Here is a 20,786-nt window from a genome sequence, read left to right as displayed (position 1 = left end):
AGAAAATTTGAAGTCATTTTTCTCTACAATATTTACAAATTTGCAACGATATTGAGCAATCATATTAAGAGAGAACAAAAACAAAATCCAAATCAAAGGAAATAGAATAAACTAAATCTAACTGTTAAAATAATTCAATAAACAAAATGAAGTCTTAGAAAAATTGTTCATATTTTAAACACTGATCACAATTATTTCTTATTTATTATTTTATTTACGGTGTCGTAATTTGAATATTAAATGAAGCATAAATTTCGGAATCTAACCACACTTCAAATAAATAACAAAATTATATAATAATAAATCAAAAGAACGATATAATTAAAATTAGTATTGGAAGAGCATCTGTTATATAAATGAATACAATAATATTTCTTCACTGTATAAAAAAGCGAAAGAAGAACGAGAAAAACAGAAGTATAGTTTCATTTATTGCGGGGGAAATTGAAGTAGTGTGATTGTTTATTTTGTTAGCGAAATTATTTCAAGAGTTCTATAAAGCCAATCCTTTGTAAGATTTTACATACGGCAAAAGTATACTAATAGGATAAGTAAAATTGCTAGCAAAATTTTTAGCTGCACAAACTAGAACCTTACGATATTACGTTGACTTTACTGAATAAAAATAAAGCTAGTTCTACACTGTAGAAATTTCGTGTTTATATTATTCAGTTGCCATATAACGTACATAATGTAGACAGGTTACATGTGTATAACAGCTATTTTACAAAATTTACTTTTGTTAGCTTATAAAAAGAAATAATTAATAAAATCAACCAAGCAGCAACATACGTACATACATAAAATGTAATTAAATCAAAAGAAAATGACACTTGCAAGATTGGAGAAAAAAATAATTCAGATCAATAAAAAATGCATTGCGTGTGGGGAAATCTATTAAAATATTTTCTATTATAAAATATATAATAAAACATTTTACACCATTCCATGCTGCAATAACCATGTAATTTAAAATTAATCAGCGTGCCGCCATTGGTTATACACAAACGTTTTACAAAACACATTTTCTTTCCCTTTCATGAAATTCCGCTTTAAATTTTATTCATACGCACTATACATACATAATGTATGTATGTATGTGGACATGTGTACGCAATTAAAGTGAAACTCGCTCACATAATTCAAATTCTTCTAATATTTATTGTTAATTAAATGTCAGTAAAGTGAATAAAATTTATTAATTTTTTATTTCACTGATACGAGCTTTAAATAAATTAATTGTAATTCAAATTGAAAAATTTATTGATGTGCAAGGATACGAGTATGTCAAAAATGCGAGGAGTATAAAAAGATGAAGGCATGGAAAAGTTATGAGTGTTTGTTTGTTATATTTTAGTGATTAGGAACTATTTTATTTAAGATTTTTATAAATAATTACATATGCACATATCAAAAAGTGTAAATTTAAAATTGACAATAGAAAATAATTTTTCTTGTCTAGAAACAAGACGTATTTTTCTGTAAGGGGAAAATACTGAAAATCTGGGTAAATAAATAATAAGTTAATAATAATAGATAATAAAATTACCTGTTAACTAATATCAAAAAATTAAGGCAGATAGGTATTCATAATTTTGTTATAACGCAATTTGTTTGACAACAATGGATAAGAAAAAAACTTACATATGTACTTCCAAACACTCTTGACAAAAAATTTAATTATGTTATTGAAAATTTTTTCTTTTATTTTTTGATTATAACTTCAATACTTCGTCGATTTTTCGTTGAAACTCAATAAATTTTTCAAAATCAGTGTTATAAATTATTCAATTCTCAATCTCTTGTTCTCTTAAATTTTAAAAAATTATGTTGAATCTGAAAAATTAAATATTTTAAAAAATTTAATAGGTTTTCTCTTGATTTTTTCAACTTTTTTTTCTCTCTTCTTTCATTCATTTTAATGATAAAATTTAAATCGTATGCAAATGTAAATTTCATACCAAAAGAAATGGTAAAGTAAAGGGTAAACAATGACTCTTAAAAAGTATGAACGGAACTTCAAAATAAAAACTAATACTTTTAAAATTAAATAAAATTCTCTTTATTTTAACATTGGAGAGAGATACGAATTAAATTGTTTTTGGAAAAAATAATATTATATTTGCTCTGATTATTATTAAGCAGTAAATCTTTATTGTTATAAACTATAATTAATAATAAATAATATTTGATAAAACGAAAGTGATTTGAGAAAATCGAATTAAAAAATTACAATTATTAAAATAAAATAATTCAAATATTGTTTACTCGAATCCTGAGTCCACTCCTGGTCAATTTAATGTAATTTGTATCAAAGCTCTTAATCCATTCTTTATAATAATTATTGTTAATATTAATATTGTATCGTGCATTTCATTTCGTGTATTATAAAAAATTTTATTGTTTGTTATGCATATTATGAACATATGTATGTGCAACTATGTAAATATTTGGTATAACAATAATTATAATTGAAAAGTACATTTTTTAATATAATTTTTAATATACTTTTGATGAGTGGATATAAGAAAGCAATAATTTTATACTGCAATATAGTCCGTAATAATTAACATAATTTACTCAAAACATAATTGTTTACGTTTAAATTAAAATAAATAACATTATATAATTGCTATTTTTTATTTTAACACACATACACAGGTAATAATTAATATATTATGTGAATGATTAATTAATACACCGGTAAGATTAATTTCAATTCTTACAAAACATCATGCAATTATTAAAGTTAATAAATGGTATAAGAATATCTAAAAATCTTTGAGAAATTATAAAGAATTAAATAGAATATTCTGAGTAATCTGAGATTGAATTTTATCAATTAAAAGTTTAAACAAATTCTTCATACACGGTCCATTTCGATAGTAACTAATTGCCTTGAAAAATTACAAGACGAAATTTTTAATATGAATTACTGCATAATTATAAAGATTAAGATAATATTAAATTAACACCAAAGTAATAATTATTTTTAATATAAAATCCTTCCTATCTCTAAATCAGTATATATACATTTACTTTTTATTTAATTATGTGTTTACTCTACATATAATTAATCTATCGCATTACATTATTGTAAACATTGCAAATATTACTAGTATACCCAGTTATCTTTTATCTTAGATTAACCAGCATTTTTCCTTAAAAAAAAATAATAAATATTAATAATTCGTGTAACGTATATCTAAACAATTTGTTAGAGAAAAAAATATTATTGTACCTTAATATGTGATTCTTTTGTTTGATTTTTATCACCTCTGAATTACTAAAATAATATTCCATTTAAAATGTATAAGCATCTTATTGTACGTGATCTTCTCACGTAAAAAAAATATAGATATTAAAAAAAAAATGAAAAATATCTTTATGAAATATTCCTGCTTGAATGAACTACTTACATACATACATACTTATGTATATCTACAACTAGGTGAACATATCAGCAAACACTGTACGTCAAGTTTTCAACTTCATATGAACAGTAATTGTTCTAATATTATTGCTCTAGTTCACATACACAAAAAGTGTAATTTTCAATAAATTGTAATCTTTTATACAATTTCAATTTATGTATGTAGCTATAAAATTGTATTACAACTTTATTATAAGATACATATGTTGAAAAAAAATTTGTAAGTCATATTCGTAATTCTTATTGTATGAACATTTTTAGCACGTTTTCCCGAAAAATTTTCCTTCAATAAGTTTTACTGTCTTTCAGGTTGACAATCCGCTTATGTAACTTTTATACTGTTACGATAGAATGAAATTTCAATACTCAAATAGATCCTGGTAAACACATTAATTATCATAGGCGAAATTTCTCAATAACCTCTCAACGTATCAAAAGGTTAGAAACTCAGAACTTACTTTTTTTCTATCATAAAACAAACGTCAGGTTTGCGAATTAACTTTTAAAAAGTGATCTGTTATTTTGAACATGTTCTTCGTTCGCTAATTTTCAGAGCAATTTTTCTTTTACACGGCAAATCGGATATGTCTCGAATACGTTAACTACACATTACTTAACAGATAAAAAGGTAACAGTAATCGTTGCCATACAAATTCAAGACTTGAATTCTTGAAGAGAAATGTGCTATTTTAGAAACAATAAGTTTGACCCACTATAATACATATATTTTTTTAATTCAGACTTTACAAATATAATAACGAATTTATTGGCTTTTCAGATAAAGAGAATGAAAAATATTAAATATAATAGTAGAGCGTAGAGTATAACGTGTGCTTTAAACGTGATCATTACACGATATCGATAATATTTTTATTCTTTTACAATATTCATACTAATAGGTTAAATATATAGTTATACAAAAATTTTAAACAAGTGCTAAGTGATCACTCATCTATGGTCAAATCAAAATGAATGCAGAAGACGGTTTTTTTGGTTAACAAAACAGATTGAGACAATCATCATCTTCTACTGAATGAGATAAGTGTGTACATATGTAAATATTTTAAATGTAGTATAAAAATATACATACATATGTGAAAACAAGTTAAGATGCAATCGAACAAGCCAAACAAGAAAATTAATAAAAATTCAAAGTCAAAAAAAAAAAAAATTAAAACGCTTTAATAACACGATGAATGAAAGACTTTCACTTTTTTGGAAATTAGATGCTAATTTTAAAATTCAATAACACCAAAATATAGAAATTATAAAATTATTTTGAAACGCTTACAATGTACACACACATTGAAATTCAAATATAAAAAAATTATATAAAAGAAGACGCACTACATAGAAGCTTGTATTAAAAATAAAAGGTTATCAAACTATTTAGCACGTTTCTCTGTGTATTTGAATAAACTACACATAAAAGTATTATAAAGCACGTCAATGTGTGGTGCATATGAATATGAGCCCATTTTTTTTTATATTCATATGTATGTATATAGGTAATTATAATGATGGTTAAAAAAATCCGTCCAAAATATTAAATGGCTATTGGATCATCGGAATTTTTTGGACTTTAGTTATTGTTTTTTTTCTTTTCTTGGTAATTTTTTTGTTATTGTGTTTTTTGTTATTTATTTTTATTCATCATTTCTCTTTTTAATGCTTTGAACAAATTATGACCAGCTGATTCTATATAAAACAAAATCATAATTTTTTTCACAACATTAATATAACAGTATATTGCCGTTTCGCAAGTAAAATCTCGTAAATTGTATTTTGTCAAATTTAGATTTTTTTGTGTATCAAGTATACCATCCCAATAAAATGTATATGCGCAGTCTAAACATCTCTACAAAAGCAAGCAATAAAATTGAATGTAATGGTGTTAAAATCGATTGTGGTCGGTTAAAGTAGTTAATGGTTCAGACCGAAATTTGGCGAACTAACATCATTTTATTTAATTATAGTTTCCTCTGTCCTACCCATCTTTGTTACCAAAGCGTTTTTTCTCCATTTAGATCGAGCACACGTCGTGCTAGTCTTGAATGGTATTTTTATCAACTTATCAACTGTAGTAGATACAATATAAAATATTTTATAATCCACATCTTCATCTAATTGTCAAAGTATTTCATAGAACTGCATGTAGAATTTCAAAGTACAATTTTCGTTTGACCTTAAAAATTTTAGAAACTTTAGGGAATCGGGTATGCATATTTTTGTAGTTTGTAAGAAAATTTTTCTGCATCGATAATATATTGAGTACTGAAGAGAAATGTTAAAGCTTATACAATTTGTGTTCGTAGTTTTCAAAATTAAACTTATCAGATTAAAGATTTTTAAATTTATATTAAACGATAAATTGATTTTTCTTGTCAAAATTTTGACATTTAGGAAAAAAAAAGAAGTAAAAATAATTTCTCTTAAAAATAATTTAAAAATCATCAAAATAAATCATTGACTGAATTATCGATTAATAAATCTATTTAATGTAGATTACAGGTAGTCGATTAAATTTAAAACGGCAAATTGAATAAATTTGTAATAGAAAACTTTTATTAAATTTTCCTGAAGAGTCGAAAGTTGTAATATCAATATCGTTAAAATTGTGGTTGAGTTCATGTTTGCAGCTAGTCGAACAATACCACTGACTAATGTCGGACAAATTACTGACATGACAATATATTGTGAAAATAAAAATAAATAATCAAATCAAACTATCTAAAAAATTTATGCCAAAATTAAAAGTAGGTTATTTTGAGCTTTGCGCTGTGTTGACATTACGTTTGAACTTCACATTGTCAATAAGTTTTCTATATTTGTCATACTTCTACCTTTTCTGCGTTGTGCTAACGTTGCGTTACTTTACATTTTGAATCTAGAGTAAAACGTAAATACTTGTATAACTCGAAAGATTACAGCGCAAAGACAACACTTGTACGAAGCTTTGCATATTTCTACTTTTCCCGCAACTAAATTTTAAAAAAATTACTAAAATAAAAAATTATTATAAATTGATGATGAGTTTAAAGTATGGCGTAAATTTAATTAGTTATTTAACAGCGTCAAAAATATTCATACATAATTTCCTAATTATACTAAAGATATACCATAAAAAATTTTGGTTAAAAAATTTTAAAATTGAATTTGTTTCAAGCAAGCGATAGTGAAAATTAAATGGAAAATGTTTGTATTTACGTAATGTGAAGACTGAACGGCTGGACAACAAAGAATAATAATTCGGAACCAACGGAACATACAAATTAACTAGAGTTTTTACATGTGTATAATAATTGATAATCAAATCATTACTCTAGTTTCTATTTTATTTGATTTTTATACATAATTGCGAGTACGTCTTTTGTTAATCATTAATCAACAATCATGCATTGTGTAGGTGCACGCACATACCAAAAAATTGAATAATTCCCAATGTTAATAAAAGAAAGTGAAAATATTTTGTACATATATTTATTTACGCTTTTAAAATAATGATAAACGAAGGAGAAGGTTAACATTTTGATAATTTACGGATGTAATAAATAAGAAATAGCAGAAAAGGCAAAATGAAATTGTATGAAAGTACAAAATATTTAATTTACAAACTTTATTATTTGTGGAAATTTTATTTGCGATGAGCTCGTTCAGTGGGTATGAAATGATTTTAAATTAAAAGAATCACTTAAATTGTTTTTCGTTTCTTCTTTCCTCTAATAAAATGAGGAAGTAGAATTATTATTGGAGCAAATTGTAAATTATGTATGAGATTACCTAACTTAAGGTAAGTAAAATAATAGTAATGTTGTTAAGATTTTTTTTTATTATGGCGAGAACACCAATTGAAAGCAAATTTTTAAGAATTTGGTAGAATAAGCCATATTGTATTGTGTGGAAAGCTGAAAAAACCTGGTCTCCTTTGCCATTCTGGCAATAATACATCTATAATACGCATCTATGGTACGCAGTAATAAAATTTATATAAGCAGAATATTCGATATTATCATCCAGATACTATCCAGATAAATAAAAGGTTAAGAAAACTCAATTCTTTTTTTTTTTATATTAGGCCTCAAAATTTTTCCTTCCCTGAGACTATTTTCATTTTTATGTTCATATCCAGGGAAATAACTAGATAGGTACCTACCTATTTATATCACGGTATATTAAAATTGATAAAACACTTATATTTGAATTTATCAGATCTACCCTATTGCGAAGTATGACCACCCTCTAGCAAAGTAATAACTTTTATTTCACAAAATAATGAAGTGCAAAATTACTTGAATTTCATCATTGTAACTTACTTTTCATTCATGAAATTTCTCAAAAGTTTTAATATTTGAAAATTTTGCAATACGAATTTCAATTTATAAAATAGACTTTGTATCATAAATGAAATCACTTCCTGATTTCCAACAATAAAAGCGAGTGAAAAACAACACAAAATTTAATTACTTAATTTAGCACCAACAACCAAATTCATATTAGAACGCCAACTTTTACTTCATAAATTTTATTTAACTGTCAATTATCAGTATCTACGATCACCATAATTGGAATAATGAATTCCTTAATCGCTACTTCATCCAAGTGACACCAATATTTTTCTTTTTTTTCTATTTGTTCGTAAACAATAGGTTTATTCACAAAACATGAAAGAGGTTTTGTTGCATTCTCTTCAGAATATGTCAACATTAAATGTTCAAAGTGAGAAAAAACAAAATTGAACTTGCACTGAATATATAAAACGGCAGAAAAAGTTCAATAGTTAATTGTAAAGAAGTAACGTCGGGCATTTTTTAAAATAATAATTAAAATATGGTTAAAGAAAATCAAAATAAAAAAAAAATTATAAAAATTTTAATACATGTGTCACGTACCTTTTAACATCTGCCATTGATATTTTACAATATCATTCATTTCATCTAGTAGTCTTGCTGTTTGATCACGTGCACAATTCCATGGTTGCTGTCTACCAGGACATAATACTAATTCTATATATGGCGATAATTCTATAAAATTTTTAAAGAAATAAAACTTTATTAATTAAAGTATTGCTTTTGAAAATCTAATGAAAAATAATATTTATATAATAGGTATGGTTTTATTTATAAAAATCAACTATTAAAAATCATTACAGAATAGGTAAATTAAAGAGAAAGGATCGCTTGACCAATATCATATAATTGCGTTCTATTAATGTTTTGGTCCTTTAATGGTGGTAATAAAAATTATTGCAAGGCACATTTCTGTTTAATACAGCAAAGATGTGTGTTTCATTACGATTCGTTCATAATCAAAGAATTATTCATACTTAATAGGATAAAAAAAAAGAAATGATAAAAATGGCTCATTCAAAATATTTCTTTCAAATAGTTCTCGAAATCCACACTCAATGTTTTTTTTTTTTCAGATATCAGAAAGCAAAGCAAGGTTGGAGCAATTTGATCGAATGTGGACATAGGGTATTAACTATTGCGTCAAGCAGCCTTGTCCTGTCTTTTATATTTTCGTGCCTATTTCAACATAATAGGGAGAGTGATAAACAAGCACTGCCATAAAATCAAGGAAACTATTTTCCATATTTTTTTTAAGTGCACCAAATAGAAGTGGGCCGATGGTTTTTTTTTGTGAAGAAATTGAAATAATAAATTCAATATGAAAGAAAAATATTTTTATATAAAAAATTCTGGAGCAGTGTTGTGGAGCAAACAGTCCAGGAGATTTTGAGAAGAAGGAAAGTTCAACGTGAAGTAGAATGATAGCGTTCAGCCTGAAGTAATAACGATCGTACTTGTAGGACTCATTTTACACAAATGGTATGTGCTAAATTCATTACAAACTAAAGTTTAATTCTTTGAAAAGATTTCAAAGTTTTCCCTTTTTAACAATAACCATATATCGCTCTACCATATTTTTGCTTTTCACTTCATAAGTCAGGGAATAGTCAAACTTAGATTGAAAGCGGAAGGGTCTCTTAAATAACATTATTACATTTATTTCAAAATAATGAAAAATGTTGATGACTTCAACTCAACACTGCTTGAAATCAACACTGCTAAAAAACAAAACAACTGCACTAAAAATTTTTAAAATTTCTCTGACATTGCTTTTTGTATTCTCGGATAACAATTTTTACACATTCATAAACCAACAAATTAATCTGTAGTCTTGACACAATTACTTTTAAGTATTTTAAATCCCATAACAGATTAAAAACATTGTAACCTCATGGGAATACACATGTTTTTATGGTGTAATTAATACCAAAACAATCGTGTTTTCAAATCAAAAAGAAATTTAATTATTTAATTTAATTTATAAAAATCTCCTCTTATTATCTTTAAACTTAAATAATTTTCAATTTAATATTTGATTCCAATAAATTTTCTTACTAACCAATTAAATTAAAACTAAGCTACAGTAAATTCATGGATATTTTTTTCTTTTTGATTTCATGAAACCAAAATCATCAAATACCACAATCATCCCAATGATTATCATTTCAATTTCCAGAAAACAAAACCAAAAAAGAATTTTCAATCATCCTCATTAACTAACCATGTTTTTTGTCCTATTGTTTACTCATTTCTAACACAAACTATTCAATAAAACATCACAGAAGTCATACAGTTGAACCAGGGACATCTCATGGAAAAAATAAATTTTATTTTTGTTTATGATTTTGTTTTTGTTTTCGTAAATCATGAATGACGTTTTACAATCCAAATTGCATTGGAATTTTCCCTGGAGAAAGATTTAATCAAGAAATCAAATTAGAAATGTATGTGTGTAGATACATGCATATGTATTCTGTTTAAATGAATTATGTTGATACCATATTTCTAAACCACATTCAATTGCATTCATCTACCTTGATTCTTAATATAACGTATACCTTGAATTTACCAAATACAATTGTTTGCAATTCAGAATACACTTAGTTACATATGAATGCCTAGAATAATTGCTGCTTGTAACTGATATAAAAATTTCATTGCACATGTACCAAATTTTTCATTATGTTGTAAATTCCTATATAGAGATTATCAAAATATCCAAAATATTTTGATAAAAGAAAAATTTTCGCAAGTTCCTGTATTAATATTATTTTACTCTCTAAATTTTGCTACAAGTTTTTTAAGTTATGCAGCAAAAACTTATTATAGAAGGCGAAAATTATTTTTTTACACGCTTTAAAAAGGAAAATTAAAAAGTAAATTTTCTATTTTGTTCGATTGTTAGGGCAAATTTTGTGGGAAAATTTATTCAGTACAATATTTTTAAAAATAAAATGAACATGCAATATAATTTTTACTCTAAGAAATTAGAAAATTTAGTTGCAATGTAAAATTTATTGAATTTTTTATTTAAAAAATTTGAAATTAATTCCAAACAGAATAAAGAAAATTGGAAAAAAGAGTTGATCAGGAAAATAATCAGGCGTTGAGTACTACAAATAAGATTTTGAACAAAGTTTAATTTCTTTAGTAAAGCGGAAACACTAGGTTATTATAGAAATGTAAAGGACCATGTAAGAGGCATCCCCTAGTGGAATATTAAGAATTGATTAAAGGTTTTCCCTCTGTAATATGCAATATTAATCATCTTAGGGCAATAAAAACCATATAATTATTGCCAAAATATCATGTTAAAAAATAAATACAATGTTGCCGTTTTTACATTATGAACAGATGATTGCCACTCAAAGTTGATTCGATTTATTTTGTTTTGGTTCTCTTTTGTTTTCATTACTACGACATTATTTTGTTTATTACCTACTTACATTCATAACTAATTTTTTTTGTGTTTATACGAAATTTACAGGTGCACGTTCTTAAATTGTGATTGAAAAGTTGTTTTTTATGACTTTTGTTTCATCATAAAATACTATGGCATAGAATTTTTTTTCTTTTATTTTTTAATTTTGATGATCAGGTGTTATAAAGAAATTGAAATAATGATGCAATATAATCGTGTTTTATATGCCTTTAATTGGAAAATATAGAAAATCAAAAAATATTTGATAAAAATACAAAAGAAAGTTAATGAGAAAATTTTTCTTTCTACTGAATTGTTTTCGTGATACTCACATATATTTTTACGAATTAATAATTTAATTACATGAATGTATGTAAGTGTACGCTTACATACATATGTATATATTTATAATATTCAATTATTCATAATATTTAAATTTAGTTCTTCAGCGATTTGTTTATAAATATTTTTGCATTTTTCTGATAAAATAATAACATAAATATTGGTAACACTTCGTAACAGTTATAAAAAAGTAGAGATTAGAAATATGTATGAACGTGCTAATAATGGCATACATAAACAAAGTAGTTGTTAAATTGACAACTTAACTTTAAGAGTGACCTTAAAGTATATGTGTGAAATCATTTGTTTGGTAGGAGTTGGCTGAGATAAAGAGCGAAAAATGAGAACTAAGTACTTGGGGGGTTTTCGTTTATTCAGTTCTAGAATAGCTCTAGAAAATTACTGGCTGTAATAAAATGCGTTCGGAAATTCAATCTGTAAAAAAGAAGTGTCAAAAATGTAGCGCAGACGCCTAGTTTCAATTTCGTCGTTCCGAATGAAATTTCTTTTTTTTTTTTTAAATTTAAACTTCAAAAAAATTTTAGTTTCATAAACAATGTTATTTCTGTTATTTTTCCCCCACTGATTATTTAGAAGTTTTAGAACTTGTAGACTCCGTAAAAAAGAAAAATTTGCTGAAGTTTTTCGATACTCTTTAACTCTGCGGCTTGGAAGTTTTATTTATAATGTAGAACTTTCAGCGCAGCATGCATAAACCAAAACCTCCCTTTTTGTATGAAAAATTAAAAATTGAAAAGTGTAAACCAAAAAATTTTAAGAATTATGTGGCTAGAAAGACAGAAAAGTAAATGTAAGTTTTTTAAGCTTCCCAAAGAGGAAGTATTGTGCGAAGTAACTGAAAGCTTGTTCCATAGAAAAACGGTATTCTATGGATTCAGTAATATTAGTCAAAAATTTCATATTTAGATTCTGGCTACCACAAGTTCTTTTATTGTAATTTTTATAAATACTTAAATACAAATACTTTCTTTTTGCCGATTATAAAATGAAATAAAATATGTCATTTTGCTGATAACTTGACAACTTTGTTTGAACAAAAACTGAAGTAAATCAATGAAAAATGTCTTTTATTTTAAGTAAAATTAATATTATGGAAAAAACATTTGGTAGCAAAAAATATTTTGTTTTAAAGTTATTACAAATAGAAAATTAATTATAAAAAATATCAGAAGCCTTTCATTTTACCCGAATCATAAACATTTCATAAAATAATATTTACGGCTACCTATAGGGAAAAATAAAATAATGCTTCTGGCATAATAAAAGTTAAATTTAAATATTTGCAAAAAAATCTTAATAAATTGCAATTTATCAATTAAATTCAATTTGAAAAATTTTTTATTTTACTCTAGTTTTATATTTTAATTATTTTTTTGTTGCGAATGTTCACTTTCATTGTCCTGAACATCAGTAACTCGCAGAAAAAGTAAAATTTTGGATTTACGATCACTTTTTTTTTGGTAAAGAAATGTGATTTACTTATTTGCTTATAAAACTTTTTAAAGTCACGAGAAAATCTATTGTCAATGCAACATAAATAATTTAGGAAAATGAAAAAAATTTAAACTCGTGACTGAATAAGCGCCACATTCCTCTGATTGTTTTAAACAAAGATTGCATTTTTTATTTTCCTTATTTTTGCATTTATAGAAAAATGCAAAATATTGGCGCAAAAATTTGAATTTATGTTGCATTCATGGAAATTTTTCTTTTTTTGAAGAAGACGAAGAAAAATTTCTTTTATTTTATTGCATCTTCAATCAGCTTTACAATTGAAATTTCAACATGCAAGAACAAATTTTATCTCAAATGTTGAGTAAATAGATTTGTATAAAATTAAAATGATAACTTGATGATAAACAAAGCTAGAATTAAATTTTGCTCAGAAAGAAATTCAAATTTAATGTTTTCTCTTTTATAGTCGAAAAATGTGTACATATTGCATTAAACGCAATTGCATTAAATGCAATACAATAGGAAAATTTCTGTTGACGGCGACTTAATTTTGCAGCAATAGGAACTAAATAGGGAAAAAAACTCATAGAACAGACCAATATGTTTATAATGTTTACAGTGTCGATTAGTTGTTTTGAAAATTTCGTAGTTAGTTAAATGAAGGCCTTGCGAGTCTGAAAGCTACATTATTAGAAAATTTACAACTTAAAATTTTGGTGAAATTTGACATTGGTTTTGACATATCTACTGAATGTCTGAATTGGAAAGAAAACGATTTTAACAAGAAAATTGTGTAAACTTATTTAAAAAAATCAAAATTACATTTTCAAACACAAACTCTCGCAACTTCATTAACTAAGAGACAAATCAGGCATTCCTTGAATGAGAGAGAAAGAAATAATATCCAATGTTTGTGTCATCCTTAATTACAGTTAACAACAATAAATCAAATACACCAGGAGCTTCCGACTTCATCGTATAATTGTTAATAATATTGATAAATATTGAAATAACTTTCATTTTCAAAATGTTAATTATTTTTTGTTAATAATAATATCCTTTTGAGAAATTTTCTCATTAAAAATCATTAATTTCAATTTTCATTTTAATTTTTCACTATGACCTAACCTTTTAAAATGACAATATGTCAAATTATTTTTCGATTTTCATTCTTATACTTACTAAAACTCTATTCAAAAGCAACATTAATTATATTTTCTTTAAATATTTCTTAATGCCTCCACTTTATTAATAATTTTAATCAGTTAATTTTGACATAAAAAAATATACACAAAACAAAAACAAAAAATTCATAATATTTTTTTTAAGTACCTTTACGTGTCATACTCTAACCAACACACGCCGTATTACAACAGAAGTGCTACAAGAAGTTTTATTGAAAAGTGCAATAAAAAGTTCAAAATTAAAAATTTAAAAATTTACCACTGTTCATTTTTGCTGCCTCATTTTTTGTTTTCTAATAAAATCCAATAAGTACATGCATAGAGCAAAGAGTGACGAAGTTCACAATAAAAAAAAATAAATAATTTCCCCCCTTTGTGATTTGGAGGTGGATATTTTAAGGAGTGATTAAGAAGAACAGTGTTATTGAAAAAAAAAATGAGTAGAAAAACAAAAGCGGGAAATTCTTTTTATTTGTTTTCAATTTCCATTTTAATTTTTCTAATTCTAATTTTGAATGTTAAATTGAAAAGAAAAATGATTTTAGTTATTTTTGTGTTTTTATTTTTTTGATTTTTTAAGTGCTCAATTGCTCAGTCACTTAGTAGGTTTTTAGTTTGTGAATTGGGATATTAATGCAATTATTGTGAATTTATAGTGTTACTGTGTTTTGTATTTAATAACAAAATGGTGTAAATACAAGCAAGACAACGTTGAATTGTATAGAAAATCCAATTGAAACTTGAAATTTTCATATTACATTCGATGCTATTTAAATTTTTGCTTTTTTATTTTTATATAAAATGTAAGTTTTTCTGCCATTTTACATTGAACTTTATTGCAAAAATCTACAATTTCTTTACTAAATAGAGAAACAAAAAATATGAAGATGAACTAGCTTACTATTATAGAGATGAGGTTATCATGTTGATTGAATCTTTTTATGTTTTTTTCTTATTTCAACATTAACAACAAGCTTATATTTATGTGAGTTTTTTATTCGCTTTTATTATCTTTCATTGAATTTATTTGTTTTTTTTTTCTGCTCATATTCAGAGTATAAGACGATCAAATGACGGCAAGAATACGAAACTACTCGTACATTATATAAAAAAAGGTACTAGAAGTAAATATTCATCAGGCTCTATAAAATAAGTAAGGATCATTTATTGTACAATAATATTTTTTAGGTACATTTATTAGAGAAAACCAAAATAGGTTATTGGTGTAAAGCACACTAAAATAACAATGTTCGTGATGCTATTTGTGGTCTTGTAATGCTTAAGTATGTACATACATACATATATACAACTTAATGTTTTTGAATTTTCACGATTTTATAACTGAAAAGGTTAAATTGGAAGAAGAACAAGAAGAAGAAGAAGAGCAACAAAAATACACTACAATAAAAAAAAAATGTCATTGATGCACACTCTTGGTAGTTGTGATTTAATATTGTACCATTGCATTGCGTCTTCTTCAATTTTTCTTTAAATTTTAGGATTTAGGAAAAAGCTCTTGTTTTCACTTAATTTTTTTTTTCGTTTTTATTTTAGGAAATGTTTTTATTATGGTATGCTGCTGTGGCTCATTGGATTTTTACAAAACACAAAATGATAAATAAATTTTCTATTCATAGATGGCTCGTTTTTTTTTTGTTATATTCACTTGGTTATAGACGATAGATGCAAGTTTTGTTAAACAGACGCAGTGTTATTTTATACACAAAAATTTTATCAAAGTTTCACTATTAAGCTAGGAAAAAGGTAAGAAAAAAAGAAGTTTTTTTTCCTCCTCTGCTACCAAATACGGTGAATATTGGATACAATTTTAAGACTATTGAAATGAATAGGATCTTCATTGTATACGGGAAATTGTGACATCCTTTTTTCTATTGTAAAGTTACTTTGAGCCCATATAAATCATGGTTAAAGTAAACATGAAAATTTTCTAATGAAATCTGATATTTCGAAATCTGATATTGAAAGGAAAAATTTTCCATTTAAGATTTCTAATTTTTTTGTTTTGTAATTTTAGTGGAAAAGCCAAGACTCAATGACAAATATTTGCATACTTACTATAATTCATCTATTTCTATGTACGAGCGTTAAGGCTCCCCATATTTATCGTGACTTTAATTGTTTTCACTTGTTAAGATTTTGTTGAAAAAAAAATTATCGTTTTTTTTATTCACCTTATTTAGCGTTTGACTTTTCTTTTCTAATAAATTTTTGTCACTATTTTTGTTAAGTAGTTTTGGTTTGTTTCACTGTGAATCTTCTTCAATTCCCACGATTTCAAGTGCAAACACATTGGTTTTTTTGTTTTTTTTTTTTGTTGTTCTGTAAGACTTGTTAGTGAAAATGAAAGTTATAAAATGATTAAAACCTTAAATATGACGATTAAAAAAGGAATTTTTAATCAAGAAAATTGTTTTGGTTTTCCTTTTCTCCTTAAATATTTGGGACATTTTCTTTAAAGTAAAAGTGTCAATTTTTAAAACTAAAACATGCTGTTGAATGTGTTAATTAATTCGATAGGAAAATAGAGATTTCATTGTAAGAATAAGTCTAAGTAATAAAGGTTTTTAAATAAAAACAATTATTCATTACTTTCGATTTTTTTCTTGAAATTTTTCAAATTCTATAAATGAATTGTAAAAGAAAGTTATGCTATACAACTACTGTATATATTTTTTTTTCTCACTTTTTTTTCAGGTGACAAGGATCTGTTTCTTACAATATCGACCTTGTGCGAATAAGATTATTCTTGATCGATTTGAGTCTTTGAGTTCTTGCAGTATAATTACTGATATTGTATTTAGTCATCGTTTGTCTCTTATTGATATTTCATCTTTTCTGCAGAAAGTTTCATTAGGAAAAAACATCAGTTGAGAGAGCGGAAGAATATGAAAACATAGAGAAAAGACCGCTACATGCTACAAAATGTAGCAGAAACAAGCCATTGAATTTTGAATTCTACGACTCTAACTATTTACTTCTATCTTAGAGTTGTAGAATTAGAAATTCTTCTTTTTACTTCTATTTCTATTTTTACTTCTTCAAGTTCAAAGACAAGATTTTTAGAAATGTAAATGTTTTGCAGATTCCTAATTAGTGTTATTGCGTTTTGCTAATTAGTGTTATTGCGTTTTATTTGACGACTGCAATCGCGATTTTTCCGAACGTTAGCCGATGATTAATATCTTCTTCCTTTATTCCATTCATATTAATTATAAAAAAATCGTTTAAGCTAGTATCCTCTTTAAATAACAATAATTCAATTTGGATAACATATTGTTTTGCCTATTAATCATAGTTTCCTTATTGATTAACAAATATTACCATTATTAACTAAGAGTTTACCAAGAAATATGTATAAAATTTTATGCAGATTATATCTGTTCAACAAAAATAGTATAATGCATTTAAACCATATATGAAAAATTAAAAATTCATATCACATTTTATACGCTACCCTATACGCTATCCATTTTATTATTTCAATACCATATTGAATGATTTTGAGATTATCCACCATCATCATCCCGCTATTTGTACTGAAATGTTGTTTATGGTTTATATATAAAAGTTATTTACTTTTGCATATTTTATATATTAATCTATTCATTGAATAAAAATATCTTTTAAGGAAACTTAAACGCATATTTTGTTTAATTACAATTAAACTCATCAATTGAAATAACGTAAATATTAACATTTTCGATTTTTCCATTTTCCACTTCACCACGTCTTGTCCATTTACATATTATATACATATAGAGATTGCTTGTCATTAATACCGTAATTATAATACTTGTAATATTCCAAATTAACAACATAAAGTCATGTAACCATTTGTGATAATTAAATTTTCTGACTAAATACCGTATGCAGAGAAAGAGAAGATCTTTCGTTCACTTTTCATAATAAGTACTTAGCAACTTACAAATAATACTTAAATACTTGTAACAACTTCTTTGGAAGTCTAGGGTACATAGTTGGAATAGTTAAGCATCTGAAATGCTATACGTGTTTTCGGTTTTTACATTTTAGCTGATTTGTTAAAAAATAAATTCGTAGATAGCCGAAATATAATGCAAGCTTGTTCATGCATATTTCCCCTTTTATATTGAAACGTATTTGACCCTTGACAAGTTTTAATTAGTTGAATAATAGCGTAACAAAAAAAATTGTTGGAAAATTTCATTTTTGAAAATGATCAGTTAAAAGAATCTCTGATAAGTTTTTAGACACGTGACAATTATATTATAATTGTTAATATTATTGTTGGTAGCAATTTCATCTAGTATACATTATAGGTATATAAGGTGATCAGCTACGCATTTCTACCATAAAAAGTACTTTATAAATCCTGTAAAGTGTAAAATTTTGTGAATTTTATGAATAGTAAAAAAATACTAGTGACTTGCTTTTTCTATGAATAATGTACACATACGCATAAAATCAATATTGAAAACTTTTACTTTCAAAACTCAATTCATTATCAGGACTACTTTTTTCATTTACAAAAATTTATTCGATCGCACTTGTGCCCACAGTGAAACACGTTTTGCAACTAATTTTTTTTGTATAAGTCTAAGATTATTCAGCAGAAAAAATTCAGAGACTAAAATTATAAAAAAAAAAACCCAAAATGGAAAATAAGAAAAAATATTTTAATTTATGCAAACATCTTCGCCAGATTTGTGTGTATTTCGAATAACCTTTAGTGAAATGTATAACAAAATTAAATTACTAGTTTTAATATAATTAATATTCATATTTTATACTTATATGTATTAAAATTAAAATTATAGTAATTATTTAACACTATATAACAAGTATTAAAAGTGTAAAGTGAGATTTCGTGAATTAAAAATTTGCAGTTGTGCTGGTTTTCTTCAAATCCTTGTCGCCCGCCACAATTACCAATTTAAGATTTCTCTTAAGTTTAAGGCAACTAGATATGTATGACTTTTCTGACTTTTATGTGAGAGCCGAGAGAATATTGTATAAGAGATTATAGTTTAAGTACTCAATTTAACTTAATTCAATATTGTTACATTTTCGGTTCTTATTATTGCCAGAATAGCCTCTAAAAGAGGTATGAAAAGAAGAAGAAACTAAAGAAGCAGGACTTATATTTAAGAAAATTAAAGCAAAACTAACATATAATGACGGCAACAAGCTTACAGGAGAACGAAATTTCACAGATAATGATAATAGTGTTCAAACAAGAAAATACTATTCCTAGTAAGAAAATAGTGTTCTGAAAACTAGAAGGAAGTAGAAGTCGGGCCACATCTAAGTTTAGTAAATAATTATAATATGAATAGATAATGCTAGAAATTTTGATGTAAAAAAAAATTGGAAAACATACGCGCAAGATCGAATAGGGTGAACATAAATTTTAAAGGAGTCACAGCTTGATAGATTAAAGCAGCAGGCCCTTTTAAATAAATAACACAACTATGCCGTTAGTGATAATGGTTATACGAGTATGTACATATGAATTATTATTTGAAAATTCTAAGCACGAATTATTATGTGCGATTGAAAATTGACTTCGTTTTTCTTCGTACTAGACGCGGTAATAAACTCAGAAATATTTATAACAATAAATAAAGACATAAAATTTTATAGCTGTTGCGCATATAAACCAATAATATTTAAGTGTGCCCTAAGTGTTATAAAAATAACAATATAACAAAGCTATAAAGCACAAAATTACAATTTTATAGCACATTTTATTGCAAATATTTTAACTAGTAATTTTTTAAGCATCAAAACATTAAATATTATGCTGACTGAGAAAATATACAAAAGGTCAAAAATTATGAAGATCATGATGAAGAACTATGAAAAATCATATAGATGAATGAAAGAAAAAAAAAATGATCATGACATTAAAAGTGCGATGATACTTTGATGACTAATATAATTTATAATGTGCAATTTGCACTATCATGCGCTAACCCTGAATAGGTAAAGAATTAAAATGAAAGAAAAAAAAACAACAGAAATATAAATAAGTGGAAAATGAGTGGTAAGCATAAAAAAGTACTCTGTAAGGAACGTGCCAGAAATTAATCATAAAATAGGGTTTTAGTGATTTAAAAAAATGGTAAGGATGATAATACTTTATAAGTAAATATAATAACTAAGACCATAAGGTTTTTGAAATATATAAGAACAATTTGAATTAAGTAAGATTTTTTTTTCAGATCATGACATAAAAGTAGGATAAAGATAAATTGATTAATATAAAATACAATGCGTAGGAGCCCACAGATATACTTTCAAAATTTAATTAAAAGGTTACCAACAATGGTACTTGCTCCAAATTAACCAGATTGCTTGATGAAACAGATTATAATGGACATTTGCAACTGCTGTTAACACTAACATTTGCTGTGCCCTTATTTAAACCTGAAGAATGAATCGGATAACAATAAACCACTACTTCAATGTTTTTATTTCGAACCCGGTTTATAGCTATTTTTAAAGTTATGATAATAACGCAGCGTTATCTCTTAAAAATCACTTAGCAAAATTGGTCGTTTTGCCAGATTTCAATAGAT

General features: G+C 25.5%; 1 protein-coding gene across 1 annotated transcript in view; it reads right to left on the bottom strand.

The window, feature by feature from the left end:
* The window catches only part of LOC129613611 (uncharacterized), a 46,140-nt gene that overhangs the window by 8,550 nt on the left and 16,804 nt on the right, over window positions 1-20,786 (bottom strand). The window contains exon 2 of the mRNA XM_055527741.1: window positions 8,323-8,454. Within this exon, the coding sequence (XP_055383716.1) occupies window positions 8,323-8,454 (132 nt within the window). The remainder of the gene's footprint in view (window positions 1-8,322; window positions 8,455-20,786) is intronic.

Source organism: Condylostylus longicornis, unplaced genomic scaffold (genome assembly GCF_029603195.1).
Source record: "Condylostylus longicornis isolate FDR11 unplaced genomic scaffold, ASM2960319v2 ptg000084l, whole genome shotgun sequence".
Lineage (NCBI taxonomy): Eukaryota > Metazoa > Arthropoda > Insecta > Diptera > Dolichopodidae > Condylostylus > Condylostylus longicornis.
This window is presented reverse-complemented; position numbering and strand designations above follow the sequence as displayed.